At 38.2% G+C, this 17,845-nt stretch overlaps 1 protein-coding gene across 1 annotated transcript; it reads right to left on the reverse strand.

The window, feature by feature from the left end:
• Positions 1-7,320: 7,320 nt before the first annotated feature.
• On the reverse strand, positions 7,321-17,236 carry LOC135635988 (ETO1-like protein 1). Its single transcript, XM_065147480.1, has 5 exons — positions 16,263-17,236; positions 14,441-16,147; positions 14,026-14,317; positions 9,029-9,338; positions 7,321-7,916 (listed from the first exon to the last, which is right to left on the reverse strand). The coding sequence occupies exons 1-5, from the start codon at positions 16,385-16,387 to the stop codon at positions 7,696-7,698; spliced, it is 2,655 nt and encodes an 884-aa protein (XP_065003552.1). The 5' UTR covers positions 16,388-17,236; the 3' UTR covers positions 7,321-7,695.
• Positions 17,237-17,845: the final 609 nt, after the last annotated feature.

Consider the following 17,845-nt stretch of genomic DNA (forward strand, 5'->3'; position numbering starts at 1 on the left):
GTTCTTCATTTGTCATCTATTGTTGTTGAAAGTTCGGTGAAGTCTGGGAGTTGAATCATTAATTGTATAAAATAGTGGTTCTAGTCGAGTGAGAGTTATTTCAACAGGCTACCTAACGAGTCGGGAACAACATGATGAAATCATTAGACGTGGTGTCCATGCGTTCTTCATGCATGCCTTTTCCAATCTTTACCACGTGTACTCTCACTGTTTGTGTTCATACGCGTGTCAATCAACATGCACTGCACCACTCAAAACATTGCCTTGAAAAAGCTACCGCCCCAGGGCGTGCAAAGGCAGCGATGGCGTCAACCGTCAGCCTTCTCAAGGCCACCGTTTACGTCCGTCTCTACTGCTACTCGGTGAGAGCAGGAAGCAGCAGCAGAAACTTGCGGCTTCTACAGCCCTCTCTTTCCCGTCTCAAACGGCTGACACCTAAACCACTCTCTTGCTCTGCGACGCACGGCCCGTTCTCGCCTGAGGTGCCGCGGGCTCCACAGCGGGAGTGGCCTCTGCCCCCTCCCGATGACGTGCCAGGTATCGACATCCCGCCGGAGATCGTACCGCCTCCTCAGGTCGACCCGCCACAGCCGAGGACTCCGGTACCAACACCTGGGCCGGACTTTCCACGGCCGCCCATCCCTTCCCCGCCTGAGCCTGAGATACCGGTGCCGCCCTCGGATATCTTGCCACGCCAACCTCCTCCCGAGGTCCTTCCGCCGAACCCTTCGGAGATCGAGCCGCCACTGTCGTCATTGGAGGTCGAGACGCCCGGCACGGTCATGGTTTCTTTGTTCTGATGCGTTGAATGGTGACTCCCGAACACTCGCTAGCTGCATGGCTCTTAACGAAAGCTTGAGAATTCACACCTTTACCAGTTGATAAGATTGTGTGGCTCGTCAGAATACAATTCTCGCAATGACAGATATATGAATTATCGTGTGGTTATGCTACGAAAGAATTTTAATAGATCAAAAATAAATGTTGGGTCTCTTTTGATGTTATTTAAAAAAAATTATTTAATGCGTAGGTGTAATGTCATCAGATTTGAATTCGAGTCAAATCAGAAAGCATCCAAAAGCTATCTTGATCGTATCTTCTAACAAATTAAACTATAATTATATTTTATAATTTTTTTAAGAATATATAATGAAAATAGTTATTTTTTAAAAAGTATAACTATCAAAATGATATAAATTAGAATTAAAAAATATAAATTAAAATTAAAAAGATTTATAAGGGTAAAACTATAATATAAAAATCCTTCTAATTAAAACCTACGATTATCCTTATACTATCAATCAATAACCTCATCGATCATCGTATATATGCATGACTATGCACACGTGAGATAATAACACACGTGAGATAATAACTGTCCTTATACTAGCAATTGGCAACCACACGTGAGATAATAACTGTCCTTATACTAGCAATTGACAACCACTGTAGTGGTTCTATTGTAATCGCTTACGATCAAGGTAGGTTTGTTGGTGTGGTAGTGGTAGCAAGAAATGATACTATTGTAGTTACTTGTGGTCTTCTTCGACTCTCGCATCCAACGATGCTTTTGCTACATATAGTAGCACCTGTACATAGTCACTGCCTGTAATTAAGCTAACGATTATTGGAAGTCGTCGCTCTCAACAATATTATTACCAACAACAAGTTGTTGATGGTGGTCAATCGTTCAAATACGTGGAACTTTATATCGTCCGTAAGTAAGCGATATGATAGATTAGATAAAAAGGATATCAATAATAAATCATTTAAGCATCATAAATCAAAACTAAATAATATATTTTCACAAGCGAAGGGTGCTAATAAATATATCTAAAGTATTTAATTTAAAAACTTAGTTCTGATAATAATTGTAAGAATAAATATCATGATTATGCTATTGTTATATAGAAAAATTTATTATGAGAAATTAAAATTAAATAACGATAGATCAAATATACGATGCATACCTTTCGATGTCATTCAGAAAGTCCTTATTTGATATGTAGGTACATCATTGTCGGATCTGAAAGCTGTAGCGATGTTGATATATAAAGAGAATTAGACTCGTCTTCTCCTCTCTTTCTATCCTTCATAAGACCACTATAAGCGATGGATTAGGGACTAAGAGAGATTAAAAATAGACTATAATATCAATGATTAATGTTTCATCTCTAGAAGTTCCTATCAAGATCATAATTAGGAGAGTCTCTCCCATCAAGATAATCTTTTAAGGAATCTTGTTATAATTGAATTTTCTTTCTATCTATAATATATCTTACCTAATTGACATGATCTAATAATATGATGGTAAATCTTAGGGAGAAGATATCAAAATTATGGCCAAGTAAGTCAATTATGTGGTGATGATGCCTAATCTTCCCAATTATGAAGAACTCATAACAAAAAAGAGTTGAAAAATAATAGGGTATGAAGAACTCATAATATCAGTTGAAGGATTGTTGCTGAAAACTTTTAGCCGAGAGATAACCTATGCCGACCTTTTCTTTAAAAGCTCCCACAGGGATTTGATCTAAACGGTATATTGGTTTTTTTTTTCTTCTCTTTTTATCAGCAAAAGCATGCCTTGAGGCTGTAGGAAACCCATCGAGAACTTACTTGCCACTGTAGGATTTCAATCTAAAACTAAAAGGAAAACGACATTGACCGCTTAAACTGCATCTCATACTTTTGTTGAGCGGTCAAGCATGCTTAATTCGAGCATGTGCAAGTGACGCAGAAGATAACGAGGCTTCAATGGTTTTGTGATGATTATGGTCCCAATCCATTCGATCAAAGCAGTCTTAACATGATATCGAAGCCTGATCTATCGACCGGCAATGCTTGTGCTTGTCGTGTCACCACTTCAATGGTGGTGACAAGAAAAGCAGAAGAAGACTACTATTGCATGGACCATGAATTCAGGTTTTCTTGTTCTAGGGTTTACAAGGACTCAACAGCGAGTTGCTTCACTGCCTGCAAGTATTGCATGTGAGAAATGTTAATGTCATGTAAATTGTTCACATAGGATTTGGATGCCACACAGTTTCATTGAGATAGTCGAAACATGATCAATCAATCAATCATCATCCATAAAATGATAATTTGATTAATTTTATGCGTTTTTAGCTTCAGAGAGAACTGCTACTGACGAAGTAAAGAATTCTGAAGGATGTTAAGCTGGTTGGCTTCTCAAAATATGCATCTTGTGTACCTGATGGAATTAATCTGGCCTTGTTGAAGTACTACTGCTTCGAGAGAATATTTATGAGGAAGTGCCCATGCTTGCCATTGACAAGACTTTGATTAATAGTAAACTTGAGAATATGGAAGACAGATACAAAGTTATTTTAAGTATGCCAACTCTAATTTGAGGTGCTTTGTGAACTAATTACCAAGCAACAGTCTTTTTAAGGTCTTCTTGGTTTAAATTACTTTCACCTTCCATCATAAAACCTATTATCGAACTCAAAAAATTAGCGGAGAATAGGACATTAATATTGACAAATATTTGTCGAAAAGGATATAGGAATTACTAATTATTTAAGATGCTTAATGGACAAAGACTTTGTGACAGCATATAAGATTTCCCCAACTATACGAGGAAATCTCTCTACTCTGTTGAGGGAGATCCTTCTTTTTAATCTGTATAAATAGGAGAGAGATGTTAATGCATTCAAGCTTCTTCAATAACTCTTCTTATCTTCTATTCTCTTCAACATTTTGTTCAACAATGTAAACCGCAAATGTTAACTTGCATTTACAGTTTGTTCCTTTCATAATTCGGAATTAGGAATTTAGTTATTTGGATGAAAATTTTCACTCATTTCAGATATAAATTGAGTTCAGGATTTCTGAAGGTTTGAACTTAAATTAATGGGGATTCACTTGGTGAACTAAGCTGATAGGATGGGTGACATTCCAGTAGATTAGAGTGCTGAATACTTGAATAATGTTTTCATACCGCAGAAAACAATAATTTTAATTATGCTTAGTTATGATCTACGAGAATAAGACATACACAAATTCATTAGCTGAAGCTTTTAGATGAGATAACAGAGGCTAAAGATTTGACAACCTATGCTTGAAGGAGCTGAATAGGTTATAGATCTTTCGACTTCTTCTTGCGTCTGTCTACGCAACACGTATCTGCTCAATCACATCCGGAATTCTTCTTCGGACGAATTCCCAACATCAATTTATCGCAACATCTATTGCATATCATCACTCCTTTTAAGCAGTGATTCTTCTACCGACCTCCATGCCTCTCGGAACTCGCTCGCACTGCTTCAGCTCCAGTTTGACAAGCTTAGAGACCACCCTTTCTTCAATCCAACAACATGCTGTCACACACCATAAGCTCAGTTTTGTTCTCATCCGCAGAGCCCTTCTTTGTTTTTTTTGTTCTCTTGGCCGATGTGACTTGTTGTGGGTTAGATTAATCTGGACGTGTACTATATATATGCACACCACAAAAGACACATATATAGCTTCGTCTTCGCCATGGCCAAAGCTTTGAAAGGGGGTTCACGAGGAGCACACAAGCTCCATCTGATCCCCCTTGGAAGACATAAACTATATTAGCCTTAACATAAGTTGGTATCTTGTGATGCATGCCATGGCTGCAGTAGTGGTTACCCATGTACGTTATATAGCAAGGCTTTGAGAGCCAGTAATCGCTCTTCTGAATCCGCATGGGAGTACGGTCCCAAACATATGGCTGTCTTCAACCCTTTGGTGGTGCTGGATTCCACCCTGCAACCTGCAGGCTGCAACCCTAAACCTCCCCTATATATACATGTAGCACTGGTGAGACTGTAACCCTAAACCTCCCTAGCTAACACACAAACCCTGGTGCTAGCTGTTCTCCTTGTCTCTCTCTCTCTCTCGGATCTTCTCTCTATTTTATGAGTCTCAACCACCTTTAGTTTTGTCTTTGGATCATATAATATAGTTTTTGTGTGATGGTCTTCACTTTTGCACCACCACCCCACCACTCCATTCTTCCCTCTATAAATCCAGTTGGTGGGGCTTATGAGTGTGATATACTTGGAGTTGATGCTTCTTGACCCTCGTCTCTTCTCTTCTTCTCATCATTGTGCTTTACATGCTTGTTCCATGTTGTGTGTGTGTCTTCTTTCTTGGCTTCTCTTCCTGTCTTCTCCATCACTAGGATCTTTCCTTTTCCTTCATGATCTTTTTGAGCTGTTATTTTCATCTTCCTGGTGTGACATTGTTCCATCAAGATTCTTTTCCATGTGTGATGTGTTGTTTATCTTTCCAGAGAAATGGTTCAGTGAGGCCTACCGAGAAGTGCTCAGGGGAATGAGTGAAGCTGCCAGCATGATCTAACACTGAATGACCAGAACACTTGCAATAACAATGTTTGTGTTCATCGAGGTTAGTCTTTGTTAGGTCATGCTGTGACAGCCTCACTTCTTCCCATTGTTGGGCACAGAAATCTCTCTCTCTCTCTCTCCCTCTACCAGAAACAAAGAACAAGAGATAGACAATGTAAGTATGCTGTCTCTCTCTCTCTCTCTCTCCTGGTGTTTCATATCACCATGCTTACTGAGCCTTTTTTTGTGCTTTCCAATGTTTTCACCTACAAATGAAGAACAACTTCACCTGCTGCCTCCACTTCATGAGAGCAATAGATATGTGACTAAAGAAGGGCTTCGTGTTTCTCTCTCATAGACGAAACATGTCAACTTGTTTTGATGTCATATACAATCTGAATGAACCTTCAAGAGAGTAGAAAAATGCTAGTCATCTGTGGATCAGAACACTTGACATCACTCGGTGACCAAAAACCCATCATAGATTTATGCTAAGGTTTTGGAAGAAGACGCTGTCAAGGTATCATTTGTTGATGCATGGAAGGCCGTGGTTGCTGCATGCTGAGGACACACGTAATGTTTAACAGTTCCCGTCTCACTTATCACAGCTTGATTTAATGTTTAGAGTTTAAAAGACTTCTCTGCAACAAATCTCACATGATTTTTCTTGTGATATTTGTATGCTTTTCAGATGTTCATTAATTAAGCACATCTGATCTTACTGGCTGTGCAAAATCATTTACTGGCGGTGCTGCTCGTGACGGCCGTCGGACAGGCCCGCTACCTCACCCACATGGGTCCTCCATGTCTCGGCAACCCCCGTCGACGCCACCGTGGTCATGCTCGTTGCGCCCACCGTCGTCATCGCCTTCTTCACCTGCTTCGGCATTCTCTCCTGTCGCCTGTCCATCTTCATGCTGGTTGCGTGCGGCACGCCCCACGTCTGCCATGGCTGCCGTCAGCGCCCATTTCTATCACCATCTCCTGCTCGGCTCGAACGACGGGCCGTCGTTTCAAAGCATATGGACTGTGATGTTGCTCCTCTACTGCTGCTTCTTCGGGCTCCATGCAGCCAGCCTAGGGTTCTCTGCCACGGCGGCTTCCACCAGCAAATTGCTGCTCTATGCTTGATAAGACAAGAGAGTGAGATAGATACTGGAAACTTCAATTTAATTTAGTATCTTTGTCTTAATAGTAAAAGAGGCCACAAAAAAACATTAAAAGATTATATTGAATAATATTATATTAATGTCAGAGTCGACTTCTTTCCACACTCTTCAACCGATATGGATTATCAATTTCGAGTCCTGTCGATTTTTAATATTTAATTATATTACGCCATACATATTAATATAGTAAATATTGACAAGTTTAAATTATTAAGAAATGACGCAATTTATTTGGATTGTCCCCACTAATTGTATCACATGCCAATATATTCAATAAATATTTAGTTGAAATTAATTGTAAGCTTGAGTTTTGAATATAATGGTAACTGAATATATATATATATATATATATATATATATATATATATATATATATATATATATATATATATATATATATATCAAGAAATAGAAAATAACAAAGTGTGTAATTAAAATGATCGAATAAAAAATCCTTGTAAGTAAAAGCATTAATATCTTGAATATATTATTGGATAGAAAGAAGAGATTAATGAAATCCTTTGAGTAGAAATAATTTTATATCATGCAAACCTTAAAAAAGGTTCTTCATGGATCATAATGTTAAATGATTAAAAAGTAACATATGTGAAAACAAATTAATGTAACTAAAATGAGAATATTAAAATGGATTTGTGAAATTACTATTAAAACATATAATAAGAAAGACATGTGGCCCTCAGAATATTTTGAATGTAATTAAAGATATCATAAATAATGTTTTAGCCCCTTTTCGATGGAAGAAGAACACTGACACTTGGGGGTTCTCAATTGCTTAGAGGAAATTAACACCCTTCATGAAACACTTCCTCTCATATGATTTCATTTTTTTCTATATCGTTTGAGGCACATCACTGAGAATTCTGTGTTGGTAAAATCATGTTCAGTCTGGCTGAACTGAATAGATACGATTTACACCATCAAAGTACAATTGATTTCATAATCAAGTAGACCCATCTACTAAAGTTTGCCTCTCAGCTTTCACCATCTCGTTGGACACACCAAAATTTGTAGACAAGCAACACACAATAACTTAATCTAAACAACACGGATTATACAGAACTAGAAGGGAAAATAAATGAGGGAAGAGTACAGATCAACCCTGGCTGGAATCAGGTGCAGCAGCATGGATCTGGTGTAGTATACAGTAAGTATGTTGCGGCGTCGGGTCATGGTTCTTGGCTGTTGACGCGCTTGTGGAGCTCGAGCATCTCCTGGTGGTTGGGGTCTAAAGAGAGGGCAGCACGGCAGTCTCGAAGTGCACTGGATATGTCCCCGATATGTTCGTGAAATGCCGCACGGAGGTGTAGGAGGTGAAGGTCAGCCTTGAAAGCAATAGCCCTTGTCAACTCTGCTATTGCTTCTTTTTCTTTGTGGTTATCCATCAACACTGGAAAACAATTCAGAGAAAAGAACTTAGTCTTCCTCGGTAGCAGAATGAGTTGGCACTGCTACAGACATGAAACAAAACCCACAGGACCACCTAGCTGAACTGTTAATATAACACTGAAGATTTAATGAGCAGAGCTCTCCGAAGCAAACAACAGGAATGACAGAAGGCTGTGATAGGAATCGATTTAGATGGGCTGAAGGTTTTCAAGATAGCCAACCTGGTTTTGATAGAGCATGGCTTTCACAAATGGAGAATTTAGTCGAATAAATAGAATGAATGAAAAACATGAAAACCGTTCTTAGTTCTTCCCCATTATGTTGAATCTGTAGACAACAAATATAATAACACAAAAACAAGGAAACAAATGTTCTCTTTCCTGCATCTTACAGCTTTTGAAGTTTCAAGTAAGATTGCTTTTAGGTAAAATGTCTGAGAAGGAAGGGAATTTAGGTTCTGGCTTTGAAAGATCTTCACTATAGTGTCTGAGCCAGCATCAGCTAGCCATGCCACCAAGGGCTGCAGCTTGCAGTGATCCTTAAGGTTGGCATGGCCAATAAAATGCTGCAGCCAACAACCCTTTTTTAATAATTCATAACAGAAATCATTAGTAGATACAATAAAATATATTTTACAGTAATATGTAAAAGAATTTGTCCACTTACATTAGACAAAGTAAGTTTGGAAAGATCTAGACTCTGGGTTGCATCATCTGTGGTTTTGGTCAGACTACCCTAGTGAACACAATTTTCAAGGCCTCACAAATTAGGGAAAATGTTGGTATTAGGCTTTGAGTTCTTCCCCCAAGTAACATAACCTGTGCATCCTTGGCAAGATACTGTAAAGGACTATTTTAGCTCAGTATCATTTGGAATGTGTTCCTCTTCTATGATGTGTTTCAATTTTGGCAGTTAAGAATGAAAATATTATGACATATAGACCCAAATGATTCCAGAGATGCAAGAAGAGCATCATACTTTCTGAACCATTTTGTTGAAAACTGTTATGTTTCTCTTTGTTTGTTTAAATTTTAAAAAACGTTGGTAAGGATCCTTTTTACAAACATCTTATAAAAGCAAAATCTACCGGGAAAGAAAGTGAACGAATCTGACCTGCTGCACGATATCTATATGGATAAACCCGCAAGGGGTCCAACTTTGTCACCATCTGCAAATCTTCCTTGGTATGTTCCCGCTCGCAGTACTCGGACCTCTTTTCATATGCTGATGCATTGTTCCTAGCCTTGTCTATTAACTTAGTCATTTCCTCATATGCAGCCTTTCTGTCATTCTTAAGAAAATGGACTCGAGCAAGGCCCTGATGGGCCCGGGTGTGTTGGATTTTTAGGGCACTGATGTAACAATCAGCTGCCAGATCTAACTTCCCACAGTCAACGTATACACTTCCAAGGTTGTTCAGTGCCTGTGAGAAAAACAATAAAAATGCAACCTTAGAAGTGCAATTAGATTATACATAAAAAAAACCAGCATTTGAACATTTAATTTATTCAGTTTTGGAAAAATAATAAAAATGCAACCTTTAGAAATGCAAGTAGATTATACATAAACAACCAGGATTTGAACATTTAATTTTTTCAGTTTTGTTATCTCTCTTTGTGGTATTTGCAAGTATTGGTCCATCTGGATACCAGAAAAGAAATATAGAGAATTGTCAGTTAGTTGCTTCAAGAGCTTGTTCTAGCAAGTAGCAACTAAATACTCAAATTATGCAACTTGGAGGACCTCAATTTCTAGAAACCATGGATTTGTACAGAATCATACCACAATCTAACATCAAAAAGGTAAATGCATCAAAAACATGGTTTCACATAGCATGGTATACTGTGATCATACCTCACCACCATTCTACTAACAGCACTAGACAGAAGTGACTTATTATACAATTTTCTATTACTTTTCTTGGTCTAGCAAGGGAAATCATACCAAACCAGTCAACACTTACAAGTATGATAAGATTTTGGTTCAGATAGCAAAATCAGTTTGTAAAAGCTTGGCCAATATACCAGCATATGAGAAATATATACATTACCACCTGAAGGGTGAAATCAGAAAATAATAAAAACCTATGATGGATGTCAAGAAATCAGTGTTGACTATTCCGTTTAACTAAATCTTTCAGTACAAAAACAAGTCCTCTAGCTATAGGGCTTATTTGTGGCTAATCAAGGACATAAGGAAAATAGCACAAATCAGCAACCAGATGTACAGTTCTTTAGAATTATTTGAAAGCAGAAATCTATAATATAATGCTTTCACTGTAAATTTAGTGACCTTGCTGGTCATGAAGGTCCTGCATTCCTGTTTCATTTTTCCCGGTTCAGATGATATCCCATATTTCTCCATTTACCATGACCTCCAGTTTATGGACTAATTATATATTTTTTCCTATAATTAGTTATATACCAAAAGTTCTACAGATATAGATGAATGGTCATATGAGCTACTGGGAAAAGGAGGCTTCAATAAGGCCACATATATCTCAAAGCTGGCTTACATTGCTAGCTACAGGTATCCACCATATTAAATGTCAATAGATGCAACCAGAAATCATACGAAGAATAGCTGATACCAACTTAGAATATGTAGCTTAGCTACTTATCAAGATGTCTCACAACCTACTTATGACTGGCAGCTCACCTGCATTTTCGACTGTGCCAAGCCATCTCATTAAAGTGACCAAAGTAAGCCCGAGACGAAGTGCTTATCTTCTGTGGCTTTTACCTACTTGACACTTTAGTCCACTGATGAACTTATTTTTTCTATCTGCTTTACAATTTTCAAGGTATTCTTTGTGGAAATATATTGACCGCATGTGTACCTTTGTGGAGATATATTAACTGAATGTAGTGCTTCTTTCTTGAGGTAATATGTACTACTTGCTATATGTTCACTGATATGTTTCTATTAATTTTCACAAGTTATTTGGACTTTTCATAGTATCAGCAAACCAAACAAATAAGAAGTTAAGGTTAAAAGTTTACTTGTTATTTAGTCAAAAAAGACTATCAGACAACTAAGCTTCTAACTTGGCCACATGGGCTTATAACCAACTAATATCTATAGATTCTGTACCATCTGAAGATTGAATAGATAGAACATTATTTAACATCCAGGTATCTGCTTAGGTAACTAAAAGTTGATCAACATGCAATGCAAATCTGCAGGTATACAAATGTCTACTATTGCATATTTAACTTCAAGATCCCACCCCTTGCTATGATTTAACTTCAAGATCTTCCAGCAAAACATGTCTATTTCCTGGCACCTAAGTTTCTGAATTCATTCCCAAAACCTACATCACATGCACTCATATCTGCTTTGACACACTCATAATATTCCAAGTTTAACTTGCCATGTTTTTCTTCTACCCAGGTAACGTTATCTGATAAACAAAATAATTAAATATACAATTATAAAAGAAGTCCCTATAGAACTGCTCATTGACATGATATTTATATCAAATTTCAAATAAGATTCAAGAGTGGAAGTTTTGGATTTTTGGGGGTCTATTAATGAAACGAGACCTTTCCAATGACTGAAAGGCAATTTCCTCATACATTTTTTTCTGTCAGAAGAGCGTATTATGTTGCTTTGTAGTTGTCCACAAAACAACATCTCAGCAGACTACTCTTGGTCTTAAATAAAAGATTTTGGATTTATCGGAGATTTTCTGAATCCACTTCTAATTATTTGTCTACAAATAAATGGACAAGTGACAGTTGACAGTGGTATCTGCAATACTGAAGTGAGCAGAAATCTGTCTGTATACCATACATGTTTTTTGTCATAGCCTTTCTGTCAAATCCTAATTGCTATTTTTTGTGTGATAAGTTGGTTTTTAGGATTATCCTACTTTCTATATTACAAGATGCTTGGATGATTTACAACAGAAGTCATCAGTGCCAGGTCAACCTGCCTAGGGGTTCAGAAGTGAAGTCTGTATTACTAATTCTATGAATCAATGTTTGTCACAATAAAAGCTTTCTTTATCCGGGTTCACCAATCATGCAGAAAAAATGAAGGTACTATCATCCATTTGTTCACAGAGCAATCTCAAACCAGTGAATTTTTAAACTATCTATTAAGGACAAAACAATAGAAGAAAATCTAGATATACACGACAATAACGAAACTATCATGTCCCAGCTGTTTGAGGTTGGCCACCAACTAAGATATACCAGTAATCAGCTACTTCAAAATTCAAAAAACATTCATTTGTCTCCAAACCAAACCAAGCTGATGCACTGTTACTAAATGGTCCTGCTATCAGATTATTCAATGATTGGTTTGATCATGTTGCAACCTGATCTAAAGATTTAATAGTCAATTCATATTTATTTTTCAGAGAAACAACCACATAGAACTGCCCCAAAAACTGCTGAGTTCGTCTAAACCAACGAATATTACCATTAAACAAAATATAGCACCCTCTTGTGGATGCATAAGGTTACATCATCAGAACTAATAACTGCACTTGACACTTGATCTTATTTAAGGCCAACACCTGGAGCTGAGACCTGAAAGGGCCTTGATGGGGACCAACCTCCCATTTGGTTGGGCATGAGTGCAAGATGGGACCCATTTAGAATTCTCAGGCCTAGGTTCAGAAGTCTTGGTAAATTTACACAGAACCCAACCCAATATAGACCACATATTTTACAAATCATCAAATAGATTTTTCCATGCCTATCACATGTATATTATAGACCTTTTTAGAATCTATTTGTTATTAATATGATTGTATTTAGAATACCATCTTCTGGGACTTTAATGGTGCACATAACTTGTTTCCTTCTATTCCCCGTCCACCACCCAATGAAAAAACAATATTCTTGCTTCCTTGTTTCCTGCCATACTCTCTCCTTCTCTCCTTGATACTTTTCCAAAGTATTGAAAAAATATATACATGAACAAACTATTTACCAACTAATTTATTCTATATCCACTTATTGTCTAGCTCGTTTAAGTAATTGTACCATAAAGAGTAGAGGTCCCAGTCTCAACACCTAAATGCTACCCTGAAAGGATATCAATCTGGAGTCAAAGGTCCCTGGCCCTGCCCCAACCCCTTTGATGGCACCTCAGTGCCAGTGATTAAGGGCGGAATGCATCTGGCCATGATCCAACCCCATTTAATGGCACCCCAGCCCCAACCATTAGTAGCTTATCCACCTAGCACGCACATTCATAAATTTTACCAAAAAAACGTAATGAATATATAAGCTGGAAGACTCCACACAATTATTTGTCCTCCTAGATTAATCCTACAATTTTTGTGAATCACATCAGCCAGGTTTTGCACCTCAACATGGAAACAGAATCCGAATAACATTTAATGGTAGAATCACACTTGTAAGACGCATAACATATTTTAAGAGTTAGATAAATGAATTGTTGCCTTTTAAATGAATATGTTTAGGAGACAACCGCTGGATAGAAAAAGGGCAAGCCCCAGTGCTCAAGTCCCTTGCCGATGTAAAGTATGGGAAAGATTATATATGCAGCCTTACCCTTGCAAGTAGAGAGGCTGCATCCATGATGTGAACCTTGTTACCAACTTACCAGTTAAGGTAGATAATTAATAAAAGAAAAATAAAAACGATATAGCAAAGTGCAACTTAGAGGATCTGGTTTGAGCAATTTATATAGTTAGGCTTCGGCGATGGATGGAGTTATGTTATCTTAGATGGTATAAACAAAGATCTATTCAAGGAAAACTGTCAAGTGTTCTGAAAGCAAGCGTACAGTAAATCTTTTTAGCTGAAGACAGTGTTCGTTCTCTGAACTAGATGGACCTCATTGAGAGGCTTTGGCCTACCATACAATAATCTTTATCAAAAACTCAATGGGTGAACCCAACACAAGGCTAGCTCTCTTTTTAAAAACGTCAAAGATGACTCTTTGCAGTAAATTTTAATTATCTTCCAAACATTCCACAAGAATAATAATGTATAATCTAACTGTGCCCTGACAGGATAAAAGGTTAAAAGTCTCAAACTAAAATTATTTAGTCAACGAAGTAAAAGGAAAATTCAAAGAATAAACAATGAATTAAATGTTGGATAATGCAAAAGGCAAGATAATGCTACCTGCCCCTTTCGGAGCCTATCTGATGGGCACTTTAGTGCATCTTCAAGAAGTGAAACAACAGTGGCAGAACATGAAGGATCGAGACTTGAATCTGCCAAAGCATATGCTTTCAAAAAGAAAGCCTCAAATGACCTCTGAATAGAGATAGACTCCTCAGCTTTACGAAGTCCTTCTTCACAATGACCAGTATCATATAATATCCAACCCTCGTAAACCAAACGTTCATGCTCAGTTGCAGCATATTGGCGTGCTAGCTGTAGGCTACGCATTGCAGCCTCAGGGCAGTTCAACCTGATCAACCAAAACCACAAGTTGATTATATTTTAAAAAATTCCATGCTTTGAAAGAAAAAATCACAATAAAGAACCAAAGACTCAAGTAGAAAAATAACAAGAACAAGATAGTAGAATCTACCTTAGGAGAAGCAAAGACTGCCTAAAGTACAACACCCCTTTTGCAGCATCAGACTCGAGCATCTGATAAATAACTGAAAGGGAGCCTATATCATCAACTGATGACCACCGATCATACAGTTGAAGCCAACAATCAGCAGTCGTCCATTGGTCCACATGTTCTCTAACTAGTGTCCGCAATTGGGAAGCAAATACACGTCCTTCAAACATTCGGTACTCAGGGGACAGTGTAAGAATTGCTTGGACATCACAAAGTGCAGCTTTATAATCCTCCAGCGCCAGATAGAAAATAAATCGCAGTTCTAGACATTCTAAAGACAGCTTGAAACCCAGAACTCGGTTAATTTCTGCCAATGCAAGCTTGGCATCTTGTTTTCTCATCAAAGATGCTGCTCGATACATGTAGGGGTAAGTAAGAGTAGGGTCAAACTCTGTTGCCTTATCAAGGTCTTCCCACTTCCTATCACCTTCAGAATACAAAGATCTCTCCTGATACATCCACCCAAGTGGCTGATAGGACAATATCACGGAGCTAAGCTTCTCATAGGAAGAAAGCTTGTCCCCCTTGATGCAAGCCAATCTAGCCAATCCAGCTGCGGAATAGACGTGTCCAGCAGCAAAAGCAGCATTAAAATGCTGTTCTGCTTCACTGTACTCCTTTCTCAGCAGCCTGACACATCCAAGCTGGTGAAAGGCGACTTGCTTCTGCCTAGTACTGAAGGCCGACTCCACCAGCTTCTCTAGAAAACCTGCTGTGACATCCGACCTTGGATCAATGTTCATCGCGACTTCACTTAGCAAACAGTACAATGAAAATGAAGCATGTCCAACCATGGTTGCCCTCTGTTGCCTGTTGGCATTCAAGAAGATCTTAATAACTTGTTCATCGTTCAAACACTCGGGAAGTTCATGTAAGAGAACTTGCAAGCATGAAGCAGCAAGTACAGGGGTATTTTCTTCCATGGCACACTCCATAAGTTCTACAGCATCTTGGCGTGAAGAAACTACTGATGCCAATTTCCTATCACAAGCATCTTTAAGCTTCTCACAGCAGAATGTATTTGCAAAAACCAAGATCTCCAACGAAACTTCAACTGATAAATCTTCTAAATGCCCTGAGCTACTGAACTTAGAGACTGCTCTCATGCCAGCTGGTGAGATGCCATTCTCAGACAAGTCAATGATTTCAAGATGTGACTCTGTGAAGGACCCATTGAGCATGGTATTGAACGGAGTAGACAATGCTGCAATCTTTTGTCTCTCACAGGAAATCATCTCATCCCTTATGCGGAAGAATACAGTACTAGAAACTTGTGAAATATCATAGCATTCACCGTTTGTCTCAACAGTCTCAACAGGAATCTGAGAAGCAACATCCAGAAGCCCAAATTCTTGTGAGCACTTCCCGCACGAAGCAAGGAGGTCCGAAATAACCTCTTCCCCTTGTTTCTCGTACCTTAGCCATGAACCATACACGAGCTTCTCGTGAACGGTGATAGCATTCTTCCAAGCAGCATGAAGGCTCCTTTGGAGCAATTTAACCTCCCCAAGCCCTCGAAATACCAGAAACTGAAGCAAGTACAGGTTTGACCTTTTCTTGGGTGCGCATGACTCGAGCTCTTCATGGATCTGAGCTAAGACATCCACATAATCTACAGGCTTAAATAAGGCAAGAATCGGCGGTTCGGCAACCTTGACAAGAGATTCACTATGCATCAAACATACAACCAGGTAGCTCATTGTTATTTAAGGGAACAGAAAGGTGAATATAATTAAACTAAACATCAAAAAGAAATAGAAGAAACAGAGAGCGATGAGCTTACATGGAAGATGGGGAATATGAAGAGGATTTGGAGAGCTTGCCCCTCTCCACCTGAAGCCATGACTGGGGATTAAGGGCATGGAGTTGTGTCTCTTTGAACGAGTCTGAGAGGAAGAGATTCCTCATGCTGCATAAGAGAGAGAAAATTTCCCAAATCTCCACACTCTCCAAATAGTATTCCCCAAAAAGGATTAGGAAATGGAGGAAATCAGATTTAAAATAGGTAAAAGAGACACCTTTGTGCCACAAATCACAACCCCTACAAATGGAACCTTATTCCAACACTCACAAGATGGGGATATCGAAGACCTTCAAATCGGGTTCCTACGAAATAGAAGCTGAGGCCGAGAAAAGAAAAACGAAGAGAAACTAACCACAATTAACATCCAGAAAAGGAAAAAAAAAACCCTAAGATTAGAGACCCAAAAGAGAAAACCCTAAGATCTAACGAAGAAAATGGAGCAAACACACCAACTTCTCCCAAATCCCACCTCGAATCCGTTGCACGAAATGAAAAAACACCTCCCAACACAAGAAAACAAAGAAAGGCGCCTCCTGTCGATCTAATTCCCAACCAAAACAGATAGAAACGAGACCTCGAACGGAAAGGATCGAATCAAATGGACGGAGAGGGGCCCCCCTACCGCCGACCGCCAGAAAAAACCAACCCCGGACTAAGATTTCACGAGATCAAGATCCCAAATGAAGCAGCTTTGCAGTGAAAGAGGAGGCGAACGAAGGAGGCGAACCCCACAGGCCTTGTTTGGTTCTGACTCCTTCGCGGACACGACCACGCGCGCTGAGACCCACACTCTACGTTCACAGACGAAGCCGCCGAGGTTGTGCGGTCACAGAAGGGATCCAAAGCCCGGCTATTGCATTGAAATCCCTGATCTGAGCTGAGATTTTGTTGGTTCCAATGGAAATAAAGGAAAGGAGACAGCTTTAACAGAGAAAGAGAGCGAGAAGAGAGAGAGAGAGAGAGAGAGAGAGAAGAAAAATAAAATGGATCAATTAAAAAAGAGAATTTTATAGCTTTGCGATTTACAAAATGACCTATTTACCCTTACGTAAATATACTATGACATATATGTTCTTCCCTAATATTTAAACGTCTATCCCAACCCAAATCCCAAGTCACCAATAACTAGTTTCTGTTTTCTCAAAAATACAATGCTTAAAATATTTTAAATATTTTTTACCATAATAATTATATAGTAACAAATCTTTTAAAGCATATTGATATTAATTACATTTTCAATTATCAGTTAGATTTATTACGAGGTCTTATATATATATATATATATATATATGTAAAAATTAAATTTAAATATATATAAACAAAAAATATTGACTTGGAATATATATGTAATTTTGCATTAAAAATTAATTTATGGTTTTTTTTTGTGAGTTTAGGCAGTATATAGTATGCAGAACACATTCCATTCTTGTTTTTCTTTTTTACTTGTACAACATTTATACAAGTAGCATTAGAATAAATAATCTTACTAATATATATATATATATATATATATATATATATATATATATGTATATATATAATAGAGTTGTTGTTATCTTACT

The sequence above is a fragment of the Musa acuminata genome, chromosome BXJ3-4, assembly GCF_036884655.1.
Source record: "Musa acuminata AAA Group cultivar baxijiao chromosome BXJ3-4, Cavendish_Baxijiao_AAA, whole genome shotgun sequence".
In the NCBI taxonomy this organism is placed as follows: Eukaryota; Viridiplantae; Streptophyta; class Magnoliopsida; order Zingiberales; family Musaceae; genus Musa; species Musa acuminata.